At 37.6% G+C, this 14,948-nt stretch overlaps 1 protein-coding gene across 3 annotated transcripts in view; it reads right to left on the bottom strand.

Annotated features, from left to right (window-relative positions):
• Positions 1-1,014: 1,014 nt before the first annotated feature.
• TRMT11 (tRNA methyltransferase 11 homolog) overlaps positions 1,015-14,948 on the bottom strand; it is a 57,306-nt gene continuing 43,372 nt past the window's right edge. For all 3 annotated transcript variants that reach the window (XM_008691131.2, XM_008691132.2, XM_040627777.1), the window contains one exon: positions 1,015-1,585. In XM_008691131.2, the coding sequence (XP_008689353.1) occupies positions 1,454-1,585 (132 nt within the window). In that variant the 3' untranslated portion in view covers positions 1,015-1,453. The remainder of the gene's footprint in view (positions 1,586-14,948) is intronic.

Here is a 14,948-nt window from a genome sequence, read left to right as displayed (position 1 = left end):
TAAAATTAAGGTTGTAACTTTTCCAGAACTATCTGGGCTAATTTTTGTGATAAGCAAAAATATGGGACAAGGCTAAAATCTCATATTCCAAATTTAGTCAGCTACAGAGTCGCAAACTCACCCTCCATATAACCTCAAAAAATTTTAAATAAATGGTTTATAACAGAAATAGTGAAAATAAATTATCCTTGAATACTTTTAGATTTTCCCCAGTGTACCACAAATCACATCCAGAAACCCAAACAAAACAATCACTGAAATGTTTGAGATCTGCTGCTGAGATGCAGGGCTGCAGGACGAGAAAAGGAGAGAGAATTATGCAGATGGCCTTCTCTCTCTCTCTCTCTCTCTCTCTCTCTCTCTCTCTCCCTGCTTGGGCAGCACTGGTCTTTTGGAGGTCCTAAGCCATGCAGATTCAAATCAGGAGTCAATAGAAGCCAGCAGTAACACTAAAATAATAATAATAATAGTAATAGCATAAATAAAAAGAGGCTATGGTTAGAAGGAGAGGATCCATTTACTGCTGCCCTGCTGAGGTACATTTGACCACTGAGAGCAGGAAAGCTATTAGCATCCTGAATTAATGGGTAGAGTGGTTTTCAAACAAGATATTTTCATGATGGACACAATGTAGACTCAGCAAAGTTTCTCCTTCAAGAAAAATATAGCTTCTATTTCAAAGAGCTCTTGATTAGGCTTAATACCATTAGGGAACCATCAAGGATTTGTGTTGTTGTTAACTGCTCTTAACTATCAGTTACTTTCTAAACCAAAAATTGTGGGTAGTTAACTTGACCGACAGTCAAGGTCTAGGAATGCAGCAGCAAGTCCAAGGTACAGACGAGCTTCAGATGTGGACAGGCCTCAAGGAGTTGGGGAGCTTTTCAGGTTGCCAGGTCCTAGCCTTTCTCCTCCTTACCATTATCACTGTCATTACATACTAGTCCGGAATTTATAAATAAAAATTCATTTCCTTTATCACATCCCCCGTGAAAAGCAGCGAATACAACACAATTTTAGGAATACTCAGTAACCTTTATTAGTGGCACCGTAAATCAATTACAATCAGAAACCAATAAACGAACCTACTGAATGAATAAATTCTTAACCATGGTTAGTTAACTGCTTGTAATATATTCGGCAGGTATCTGTTTAAAAAGTCAACAATATCAGTTCCCCTTCCAAATTAATTACCAAAAATATAACTGTTTTCAATTTCCATAATACTTGAAAGTACAAATATAAATTAAATAAGGTTCCAAAGACCACATACAACAAAATAATCTATAAAACAAAGTTAATTGTAAAAGAATTGTTCAATTTACTTTGTTGTATTTATTTCATTATATAAAATTATTTAAAACAGTATGTTATCTGTATCATACATGGAAGTTCACATCCAGATGTCTTTTCTGTTAAATCCTTACTCTTTCCATTGTCAAAATCTTAATTTTCACTCTTGGCTAGATTTCTCTTCCTTGGCAATTCTTTTTGTAACGCCACTGAAATATTTCTCACGGAAGGAATTATGACCTTGGTATGGTAGAAAGTGATCACTTAACAGATGTGAATACTGGTCCCGGTTCTGGTTGGTTGAAAAATATAGAAAACAAAGATGTCTGAGTTACTTCTTTAGTTAGCAGGAAACCAGAGCAGTCATTTACTTTAAGCAAAATCCCGCCCTCTGGTGTACGTTTTTCTTTATTATCTGAATTAGAAATACTCTCTGTATCTGTATCATGCTTGCGTATCCAAAAGTGTTTTCAGGTGCTTCACCTCGTGTGATCCACACAACAATCCTCTGCACAGAGAGAACAAATACTTTTTGCTGGGAAAAAAGAAATCCAGAGAGGACAAAGAGAAGCACTCCGGGCAACACAAGTCGAGTCAACCACGTGCATCTTCATATTCCCAGTTCAGCACAAACTGAAATCACCAGTGACTGTAAAAATCCTCACACAAGGAAGCTTCTACTCCAAAGATATTTAACAACAAGCGATTGCTTTTGTATGACTTTGCATGACATCATACAGAGAAATAAAACTGTTTGGAGGTATATCCATATTCAGTTCATGAAATAATCTATTCCTGGCAGCTTTAAGTAACCACAGTAGATGAAGAGGCTAAACAAGTGATTTCCACACTTTCAGACGTCAAGAGACAAGGAAGGACTAGGGCTCAGACTGATGTTTGGGCACTGGAAATATAGATCTGGGTTAGAATGTTCTACTTCACCTTCGAAAATTTAGGGCTGATGAGCTTCTCATCTAATTTCACTAGCCATCTCAAACTGTGAAAAAAATAGAATCGGAAATAAAATCTCACTTCCAATGAATTTCTGTTAATTCAGATTCCACTGCATGCAAGTTGATGTGATTTTGAGAAAGACGTAAAGACACAATTAGAAAATACAAAGCCTGATTTTTTATCCCGGTTTCAGTATCAAAATGGTATCTACAAATATATCTGGAATACAACAATCTTCAAAATATTTTTACGTTTCTCCTTATTCCTGTATGAGATGAATATCTTCGTCCTTTTCCTCATATCTAATTCTTAATAAAAGCCCAGGTGTAGCCAAAATAGAATTACATTGGCTGATTTGTTTATTCAGAAACTATTTGCCACAGATTTAAAAAAAAAAATACAAAATACAAATTAAACGTGCCCAGATTTCCTGATTCATTACAAAAAAAGAAAAAAAGGGCTTCCCTGTGGCCCCCTTCTGCCATTCCATGTTGCAGCCTGCGTTCCATTTCAATTATCCACAGGATTCTACTTTCCGTTCCTAAGAATTTTGTTGGTTCATCTCTCTTGCTTTCTCTCCTGTGAAGGCTTCATTTTCTTGTGAGTTTCATTATCTTTTTCATGGTCTCAGGAAGAACACAGGTCAACCTGCATTGTCAGCCCACCACCTTGGACTGGAACCCCTTTCCCATACTCCTGCTGTGCCTGCTATCTCGCCATTTGATAAGTACCTCAGCAAGTTCAGTAAGAGAATTAGTGAAAAGAAAAATACTACCCTACAGACCGTAAGAAGTAACAACATCTGTTTTCTCGGCACAGGGAGAAAAAACTACCATGCCTGAAGCACTTTAACTATATGACCCAATAACAGGTATAGGGCTACGTACGTTTGTACCAGGCACTGTTCCAAGTACTTTATATATATGGATTCATTCAATCCTTATAATGACAGTGTAAGAACAACACTCTAATTGTCTCCATTTTACAGATGAGGAAACTGAGGCACAGAAAGGTTAACTAGCTTGCCCACGGTCACGCAACTCTTGAATAAAAAAGCCAAGATATAAACACATCTCCAGAAACTGAGCTCTTAACCTTCATGCTGTATTGCTTCTTACAATCATGCCATTAAAAAAATAAACCATGAAAATAAAGGTAGAGTATAAAATTTAAAACATACCACTTAAATTTTATGACACTAAGTGTATTATACACTCCTACAAGCACACAAGAACATGCCAATGGTTACAAATTTCAGGCTATATAACTTCCAAAAGATAAAAGATAAATCTTATCTGATCAACCTGTAGGTATATGATTAAAGAATACCAAATGAAAGGTGGCATTCTCTAGGTATTCATTATGGGTCCAAAACTATACAACTGTCCTATATAAACTCATCAGCTCTAAGAGATAAGTACTACTAGCATCCCTTACAGATGAGGAATTAAAGAGTACGGGCCCAAGAGAGCACAGCTGGTAAGTGACACAGCTAGGATTTAAGCACAGGTTTAATTGACCCCTGATATCATACTCTCAACTGCAACATAATGAGGGTTTCTCCAAAAGAGCTAACTCTTCCCTCAACTCAAGAAGGAGCACCTCTGGGGATTCAGGTGATAAACTAAGGCTTTGATAGCTGAGTTGCCTACCCACAAAGCAACAGAACTGGATCTCAAGTACTATTAACTTAGTTCTAGCAACTAAGAGGATTATTTCAATGACACAAAATTTTTATACCTGGGGGACCTCTAGGGAGCCACAAGGATGGCTGAGGAATACCATAACCCTAGGAGTAACGTTGACTTTAGAGGACTCCAGTCTGGTCCACATCTCAGGACTATTCAGTGGCAATACAGAACAATCCAGCATTTAACCTTGGTTTATGCATTTCAACTTTCATCAGAAGTCTGACTGAAGAGTCAGCTGAAAGGAAGGGATATGCCAGCAATGTGCTCCTCCAGGTATTCTAACTTCTGTCCTTATACCAGATAAGATCTCCAGAAAACACGTCCACGTCCTGAGCTATGTTAGCTCAATCCTGGCAGAAATGTCAGTACTTGGTTATGTTCAGAGCTCTGTCCGGATGCCGACATCTCTCCTGCTGCTCTACTTCTCACAGCTCCGTGCGCCATTTTCCACCTCATCATCGAAATCAGCCTGGCTCGAATGCCTCTACCTTTTCATCTCCCATTGAGTCAGACCTCAAATCTTCCAATCTGCAGCCTAAATATCTCAAATCCACTTCTCTTTGCCCACAATGCCAGCACTAGAGCTTCCTCATCTCTCCTTGCCTATTCCCCCTAAACAGCCAGTTGCCATGCCTTCAGTGGCTCCCTCTCCAGTCTATTTTCCTTACTGAGACCAAACTCAACTTGTTCAAATGCAAATCTAATATGCCAGCATTTCTGGCTAAAATTCAAATGGGTTCAAACTCTCCCCAATTCTGAGGCTTTCCCCTTACTGTCTGGGAGTCAGATTCAACTGCACGTCAGTTTGCTGAATGTCCTCTCCATTTCCTCTCTCACATAGGAGGAATCACAACACCGCCAAGCAGTGAGGTCCTTCCCAGCTCTGCCTTCTGTCTTCTCCTCTCCCTGTGAGGCCTCCAGGCCATGCATGATCACCTCTATGTCGAAATGCACTGTGGACTACTTCAGGGAGCGTTCTGGAGCTAAAGGGATGAAGAAGAGAAGATAGATTCCAGCATGCAGGCTTAGAGTAAGACAGCTGAGGACAGGCTGGAGACCAACTCAGGCTCAGTTGCTAGTGGGTCTAGACCATCTACACTGCCAACTACACAGCTCGCAGAGGGAAGCAGAAGTAGGATACAAAAGATGAAACACAATGGGACATAAGCTTCCTCATAGACCAAAGAGACAGCTTAACAAAATAGCTTGTCTTTGAACTAAAGGACATAAATAGGACAAACTAGTGATAAATAGCAGAAAATATGACGATCAGAGTAACAGACTGGAAATGAACAGCAGGAGCCTGGAAAACCCAAAAGTAATAATTAAAACCTATGCTAATTAATGGTTATCAAGAAAACATGTACTACGTGGGCACCTGGGTGGCTCAGTTGGTTAAGTGTCTGCCTTCGGCTCAGGTCATGATCCTGCGATTCTGGGATCGAGCCCCAAGTTGGGCTCCCTGCTCAGTGGGGAGTCTGCTTCTCCCTCTCCCTCTGCCCTTCCACCCTGCTCATGCTCTATTGCTCTCTCAAATAATTAAAATCTTTAAAAAAAAAAAAAAAGAAAAAGAAAATATGTACTACCTATGGTATATTTATCTGAGTAGTTTACACCTCAAGACTTCCAAAGAATAGAGTAAAAGCAAAATAAGCCCCTACCAGACCATGTGCTCAGTGGTATAGGGATCTAGAGGCAGAGAAATATATGCTCCTAGAAGAAGTTAGGAAAGGCTATAGCCTTAGAGATGCAACCTCTGGGAGGAAAAAAATTCCTATTTTCTTTATCTCTCAGGGAGTACAGAATAATGTGCTTGGGTCCCGTGCTGGAATGCCTTCTTCTACGAGGCTGATTGTGAAATAAGACATTCATAACAAAAACTCCTGGAAAAACCAAAAGCTCCCAATCTCTTGTGCAGTCAGAGATCTGGCAAGAGCTGCTCCATTACCTAGCAGTGTTAAGTCCTGCTCAGGGTAAGCAAGACACTCCAGGAATGTCAGCTACCATTTTCATCCAAGTGAAAATATCATGGTTCATAAAATGTTCCACATGAAACATTCAGTATTATCTGTGGTCTACCACACATTATCACATATATGCCATACATGTAACTATCATACACCTAAGAATGATACACATTTGAAATATACCCTTTCCATATGAAATCTATTTGCAACTGTTCAGAATTTATGTTACCTTGATGCTGAAGAAAATGGCAAACTTGATATGTTTTTTCTTTTTTCTTTCATCCTATCTTTAGTTTATCAGGGCTCACACTTGAGATGATGATATTCAACTCTACATATTTTTCATCACCTTTTCATGACTCCTCTCTATTCACATTCCCTGCCCATCTCAACCAAGAATATCTGCAGACTTTTTTTTCAACTCCATATCTCGAAGACCAAAGTGTTTACCTAAAAGGAGAAGGGTATCCTCAAGCAACACAACCCTTGATGTCCCTCATAACTCAAGCTTGCCCCAGTGTTTGACTGCTGGTTTCCCTAACACATCCAAATCTGTCTATCACTATGAATTATTGTATCATCTATGTATCCTAAGACCTGAGTTCTACCAATTTTTAGTAAGCAAGAAAGTATTTCATGGAAAATAAAAACACACAAAGAATTAGGAAATGCCCAGAGAGAAAACTACAGCAGTGAACGATTACAGACTACCTTTCCCAAATTTCATAACAGTTTACATTTTGGAGCATGTTAGTAGTTAAGGAGTTATGAATAAAATATTAAGATTATTGATTACACTATTTCTTAGACACCATTTAAAAAATTTTTATTACTGGGGGCGCCTGGGTGGCACAGCGGTTAAGCGTCTGCCTTCGGCTCAGGGCATGATCCCAGCATTGTGGGATCCTCCACTATGAGCCTGCTTCTTCCTCTCCCACTCCCCCTGCTTGTGTTCCCTCTCTCGCTGGCTATCTCTATCTCTGTCGAATAAATAAATAAAATCTTTAAAAAAATTTTTATTACTGAAGTATAGTGGATATACAGTATTATATTAGTTTCAGGTGAACAACATAGTGATTCAAAAATTTTATACATTACTCAATGCTCACCACAATAAGTGTCTATTACCATCAGTCACCACACAACAATATTATTGACTATACTCCCTATGTTGTACATGTCTTCATTGCCATCACCTATTTATTTTATAAATACAAGTTTGTACCTCTTAATCCCCTTCACTTATTTTGCTCAACCCTCCCAACCACTTCCCCTCTGGTAACCACCAGTTTGTTCTCTGTATTTAAGAGTCAGTTTGTTTATTTGTTTTTTAGATTCCACAGCTAGGTGAAATCATATAGGGTTTGCCTTTCTCTGTCTGATTTCACTTAGCATAATACCCTCTAGGTCCATCCATATTGTCACAAATGGCAAAAAGTGCATCCTTTTTTATGGCTGCATAGTATTTCACTGTATATATACACCAGATCTTCTTTATTCATTCATCGATTGACAGAGTCTTGGGTTGTTTCTATGTTTTGGCTATTGTAAATAATGCTGCAATAAACATAGAGGTGCATATATCTTTTCAAATTCATGTTTTTAATCTTTTTGGGTAAATACTCAGTAGTGGAATTATTGGATCATACGATATTTCTATTTTTAATTTTTGAGGAAAAGTATTGTTTTCCATACTGTTTTCCACAGTGCTTGCACCAATTTACATTCCCGCCAACAGTGAACGAGGACTCCTGTTTCTCCACATCCTTGCCACCATTTGTTATTTCTTATCATTTTGATACTAGCCATTCTGACTGGTGTAAGATGACATCTCATTGTGGTTTTGATTTGTATTTCCCTGATGATTAGTGATGTTGAGCATCTTTTCACGTGTCTGTTGGCCATCTGCATGTCTTCTTTGGAAAAACATCTATTCAGGTCCTCTGTCTATTTTATAATCAGGTTGCTTTTTTTCTGGTGTTGAGCTTTATAAATTCTTTATATATTTTGGATATTAACCCTTTATTGAACATATCATTTTTTTATACCAGAGTTTCTGCAAGAAAATTTGTACTAGCCTCAGACAGCTACATAATGGAATTATACTGCTTTCAAACCTATCACTTAACCTTGTAAGATAAATAGCATAAATGTGACAAGAAATAAGTTCTGATTCAAGAAAGCAACTTATACTTACAACTATATGTTTTACAAAAGTCAATTATCTTCCGTATCTTTTCCTAGCAAATCATTATGTAAATTTTGCAGATAAGGAAATGGAAACTGAATGAATTTAAGTAATTTGCCACAGATCACACAGCCAGTAAACAGCATTTGCAGAATTATGGCCTAGGTCAGACTTTGGAACCCATGCTTTTTCCATCGAACTTCTTTTTTTTAGTAGAAATTATATCAAAACAATAGTTAAAGAGTTAACTTCCCACATGATAGATTAGTGGGTCATTCAAAATGGAGTTTGACAGTTAGAGGACATTCCTCACAGAACAGCAACATTATGGTAGCACATATTTCTGATCCAAGCTTTTAGACAGAACGCCTTTAACCACTGTCCCACCCAGCCAATTTCCTGTCCTATCAGTACTGCTAATTCTAAACATAAACCACTCGAGGAATTTTAACATACTTGCCAAAGAAACTAAAGGAAGCCTTACAATTGGTAGTGTACTCTTATGTGTACACTGCCCTCTGCTGGCTGAAGTAGATAAATCCTTCTTTACGGTATTCCCTGATGTGGGTTAAGGATGGTTTCAAGGACAGTGGATCCCTCACTGTTTTTGAGTCCTGCTTGCTGTAAATGTCTAGACTCACAGAGCACCAGCATGACCAAGACAGCCATCTTCCTCCAAGAAACACTAGCACTTATTCAGGCCATTTCATTTTTTAAAGAATGATGTGGAAATATACAAATACAAATCTACCTTGGTGACTCTAAAGTATATCACTGTCATCCATGTCCAACCTAGAACTGCAAATCATTCTCTAATCAAAGAAAGAAAAAGTGCATAAACTAGACTTTACTCAAATTAATCCTTATTCAATTATTTTTACAACTCTACATCAAAAAGAAGACATTAGAAGGAAAGTACTTCAGCCACTTACAATTTAATAATTTTTAATCTCAATGGGAATATATTCTCAAGAAAAGAAACAAAATTATATGTTTTGCAGTAACATTTGAAGCAGATACTTTAAATGGAACTAATGACACCGTGAATTATACTGTGAGAGTACAGACATGAAAGACTGTTTCTCACACTGAGCATCATAAACTGCTCAGACTTAAAAGGAACTAAAGATTCTTCATTAAGAACTCCACTTGGTTAAACTATCCTTCTAATTACTGTTTTCTCCCAGAAAGTTGCCATTCTTCATTATCATCTTCTTAAACAGAGGGAAGGTGTTATGATTTTCCACAATATAGTGATTCGGCTGCCTTTTTGGTTTGCTCCTCATTAGAAATGAGGCCTAGGTACCATGGGACTCAAATGTTTTCATAACATTGATTTTTGAAGAGCAATGTCAGGGTAATGACAAAATTCTGTGTACTTTCAAACAGAAAACTTTTAGTGAGCCATAACTATCTGTTCCTACTCTTCCTTCAAAAAGATGATTTAAATATCATTGAACTTGATTGTTTTTATTCCAGAGGGCCCCAAATAATCCTGGAACAGTTATTATTCATTCCCTAAGTATTTGTTGAGTTGAGCAAAACCGTCAAGATCTGTGAATTCACAGAGCTTATATGCTAGTGGAAGACAGACATTAAAGAACATATACCCAAACATATACTTACTAACTGTGATTAAACACTGGGAAGAAAAGGTTACCATAAGAATATGAGACAGCTAGCTAGATGGGGTGAAGAGCATGGACAAAAAAGGCTTCCCTAAGAAGTAATATTTATCTGAGAACTAAGAGGAAATAAACTTATAGAAAGAGAGGGGAAGAAAACACTACAGGGAACACAAGGAGAGAGGAAACACAATGTTAGAAAACCCTGAGACTAGAAAGAGAGAAATACATTCTGGGAACTGAAGACAGGCCAGGGTGGCTAAGACTCGGTCAACAAAAGCAAAGGTGACACACAATAAAATGGGAGAGATGTGCCAGAAATAGACCCAAGGCTGGCCTTGAAGCTTATGGAAAGTCCTTAATGACTTTTTAAGCAGGGGAGCTTCAGTATCTCTCTACATTCCAGAGTCACATGTACTACCAATGTGCCATGAGATCACAGGTAAGAGGTTACCTATGTACATTCTAAAGGACACTCTGGCTACTGTGTAGGAAATACAATGGCAGGGAAAGTGCAGAAGCAGCGAAAGCAGCTGGGAGACTGCAAGAGCAGTAGCCCAGGAAAGCAGCACTGCGCCAAGTGCTTCAGGAGCAGCGGGGAAAGGAGAAAAACATTGTAAAAAGACTACCATCCACTCAATTTTCTCAAGACAGATTTCTGGAAGTTATCTTAACTCCTGTCACCCTCAGCCCAATTATCCAGTCAGTCATCAAGTCCTATCATATCTACCTTCCCAAAAACTCTCAATTCTATTAACTCCTCTACAATCTCCAATTCTACCTTGGTCATCTTTCCATGACCATGCCAGGCGCCTCCACCCTTGTACCACAGATATCTCTCCGCAACTCAACCTTGCCTGCATAAAACACCAACTTCTGCCACTCTCCTAACTAATATCCCTCACGGCTTGCCGTGAACTTCAAGGATAAACTTGAAGTTCTTTGGTACGTAAAGACCTTCAGTAGTAGGCACTCTTTGGGGTTCAACTTCGCTTCCAATCATTCCTCCCCCTAAATACTTAGTATTTCAGTCATGCTAAAATGTCTAGGGGTCTCTGAATGCTCCACAACCCCTCTCATGCCTCTGTACCTTTGCTCAAAATATTGTTCATAGAGTAGGCATTCTTTGGGGTTCAACTTCACTTCCAATCATTCCTCCCCCTAAATACTTAGTATTTCAGTCATGCTAAAATGTCTAGGGGTCTCTGAATGTTTCACAACCCCTCTCATGCCTCTGTACCTTTGCTCAAAATATTGTTCATAGAGTAGGCATTCTTTGGGGTTCAGCTTCACTTCCAACCATTCCTCCCCCTAAATACTTAGTATTTCAGGCATGCTAAAATGTCTAGGGGTCTCTGAATGCTCCACAGCCCCTCTCATGCCTCTGTACCTTTGCTTCCTCTCTTGACTTGAGCACCATTTTCTCAGGTAGATGATCTCTGGTGTTCACAATGCACCTTGCCCAGATCACTACAGAACCAAACACATAAGGTTGGAACGGGTTGGGTGACCATTTCTCTTACTGTGCAAGGTATCTAAGGATAAGGACCATGACTTCCTCAGTTTAGCCTCATCACCTTATACAAATGGTCCCATAAACACATGCTAAGTGATGAAAGCCAGGGCTTTCCCCTCAGGGAACATGTAATCATGTCGGAAAGAAAATATACAAAAATATGAGAAGTACGTGAATGTAAAAATCATTAAAAGACACAGTTTTGTTTCTCATTTCTCATAGAACCTTTAATAAATTTCACCTGTCCTCAAGACCTTACATTAATACATTTATTCACTCCCAGCAAAAACTTACAACCTTCTTTAGAGAGAAAAAGGGAGTTATCGGGTATGAGTTTCCTCAACTTCCTTACCCCACCCCACCCTCTACTATAGACTGGATCCCCCCAACCCCAACCTCTACTATAAACAACCCCCTGCTTCACCTCTCACACCACCCCCATCCACATTCTGACTAAAGCCAAAGTTCTCTCTCACTGTGTCCTTTTACTGCCAAAAAAGTTACTTTTATAGAATCTCCCAAACTTTGATGAAAATACCTGAGGATAATCATCAATGTATAAAATTACCACTTAAAAACAAGAGATATCCCCTAGAAAAATGTCAGTTTGGGGATAAAGCTATAGAAGTCTACAGCCATTCATAAGAAATCCAAATGGCTTCTATTATAATTATGGGTCAGGTTTAAGTTGTCCTTTTTTACTTACTGACAGTTCCTGATAATGAGATAATGATTTCTTCTACCTCACTAGTATTAACCTTAAGTCATTTATATTCTCAGAGTGACAGTAGTTTATACAAAATAGCAGTTTCATTGCAAACAACTGAGTACAAATGGCTCATGAAACTTATTCTATGATAAGTGAAAACCAATGATGCTCTCATCATAGTGAAAGCCACCAAACGAACAAAGCTCATCTAACTTTGTCAAGAAAGACTCACTCCTGTATTCTTGAGATGGATTAAAGCTATGATATACATTCTTACATAAGGTGAGAGGAAGAAGGCAAAGAGATGGAAGAGAAAAACAGTGGGTAGATTCTCTTTCTTGTAATCAGTAGAGAGTAAAATGAAAGGTAAATGACAGTGCTGAATATAAAGGGCCTCAGTTCAGTGTCAGGGTAATTACCCATGTCCGGCTTTTGTTTAAAAATCCTGCTCCCCTTATCAAAGCTTCCCACTGTTCTACATCTGGCACTGGACAGTAGCTATAGAAACCACTTGTGCTAAAGTTATACAACTATAAACAGCACTAGGCCATTTCCAAACCAAGGACAAGCAGGTCAAAAGTCTAGCATCCAATACTATTAAAAGAAACTTCTAGCATTATTCTTAATGGGAACAAGGTAAGGTTGGAAATCTTTATCCCTAAATTACGTATTCATATATAATCTGTACTTTTAAAAAAAATCATTTCTCTGCAAGATATTAAGTTACCTAAAGTCTATTAAAATATTTTAATATATATTAAAATCTTCATTGAGGTCTGAAAATGAGTAACATTTAATGATTCAACTTTGACATCAGGCACTCGGCACATAATTTCTTTCTAACTGTAAAAAGACCTCATGAATATTAATGCTATCATGACGATACAGAACTGTTAAGTACTTTCTTCATGCTCTCCACTAAAAATACATTAACTTTAATTCAAAACTTAACTTCAAATATTAAAAGAATGCAGAGCTGACACACCAGATAAAAATGAAACAACTAATAGTTACTATACCCAAATATTTAATTAAAACTAAGTAAGTAAGTAGCAAAGGATGAATAATAGACCAAGATATGCACTGGCATGCACATACATATTCTTTTACTTTAATTTTGAGACTACTCTCCTAGTTGACTTTTTTAAATTGCCACAATCCATTAAAAGAAAAATTAACAAAAATACACATGCATTTATATAAAGATCAAAAACAAGCAAAATTAATTCGCTTACAGATCAATTCAACAGCAATATTACTACAACGGAAAGCAAGAAAGTGATTCCTCTGTCAGATTAGTGGTTACACCTGCAGGAAGAAGTATTTATGATCAGAAATAGCCACCAAAAGGGGGTGCTTCTGGGGTGCTATAATCCTAATCTCAGTGGTGGTAACAGAGATGTTCACTTTATAATTATTCTTTAAACTGTACATATGTTTTAGGCAAAAAAATAAATGTTTAAAAATCTCATGTTTGTACTCCTGGTGGGTCATGGAGGGGGAAGTATATGTCCATGTTTGAATTTGAAGAACACTAGGAAAGATAATTCTAAGTTCACCATATCATAAATAAAGAAAAATACAAAAAAAATAGCAAGTAGAAAATCTTCCATTTAAGAATTTTAACAGTAGTTCCAGAGGATCATGCAGATTCCACACATCAACTTCCCATTTCCCTAAACCATTCCTACCCTGGGACTCCAACATCAAACTTTTGTATTTTGCAACTGACCTCTAAGATTCTGTACTATAACATGAGTATATTAAAGACTGTTTTATTATCATAGCTTGAAAATATGATCATTACAGCTGGAGCATAATGACAGATGCTCTCTACCTTCAGAGAACTGCATTTTTCCTGCAAGTAAAAGAGATACACACATACTAGAATCCAGGTATCTTAAATGATTACCCTCCTGGAGTAGGTAAGGGATAAACTTTTGCTTTTTCTTGGTTTACCAGAAACAATAATTTAAAACCATCATGACGGTAGTAACAAAATATCCAGTTTGGTAGAATCATTTAGTTGCAGATGTATAAAAGAAAAATTCAAATGATGACCCTTTAAGATTTAAATTCAAGGAAAAGTACCAAGTACAGCTAAAGCAAGCCCTTCAGAACAAGATAACATGAGATAAGTAGATGACATAATCCTTTCAACTTAATTCAACATGATATGCAGCATCACCAGGCTTCTATCTACTCTTAAAAGCCTTTTTCAAAGATCTCAAGTCAAAACATAACTTATAGATAATACAAATAGTTTCCTCCTGACTTACTATAAGAAATAATTTTTTAAAAGAGTCTTTCTTGGCCTTTCTCGCTCTCATACACACACAGTTGGATGGTAATGAATACTGTACTGTATTAGGACCTCTGTTAAAGTTCATATCTAATTACCATGTTCTTACTTAGTATCACCCAGTCTTATTTTTCTCACTGATAAATGAAGCAGGTCTCCTACCCACTGGGCACGTTCTATGATTGAAATACTTCACACCTAATCTCTAATCTTTCATAGCTCTAATCGAAAGGAAAATATTCACTGTCTTGGCATGAGATAGGCAAAAAACAAAAAGAAAAAAAATGTCAGCCAAGGAGAACCACCTTTAATTCAAACAGCTGCCAAAATAAGTAACGGCATTAATCCTGAGAAGGGATAAAGCATAACAAAATAAGCACAAGCATTATGTCGGCAAATTACCAGGTCATGACTAGCAACACTACTATCATTCTAACATGTAAACTACTTATAACAGAGACTAATTTCTTCTACTTCAAGTCATCCATATCATTTTCTCAAACAAGAGACCTTAGCGTCTCTTCTCTCCCTTCCTCATTTAAAATGTTACAATGTTAATGGTTCTTTCTCTCTCCAGAGCTTCAAAATCTGTTCCATAAGTCAAATCCCCCAGTTTTGCACACCTTCCATTCTGATTAATGACGCATTCATCAGCTTCATGTTAGTGGACTCTTTATTCAATCCAAAATTTTAAAAATTAACA

The sequence above is a fragment of the Ursus maritimus genome, unplaced genomic scaffold, assembly GCF_017311325.1.
Source record: "Ursus maritimus isolate PB19 unplaced genomic scaffold, ASM1731132v1 scaffold_13, whole genome shotgun sequence".
NCBI lineage: Eukaryota > Metazoa > Chordata > Mammalia > Carnivora > Ursidae > Ursus > Ursus maritimus.
This window is presented reverse-complemented; position numbering and strand designations above follow the sequence as displayed.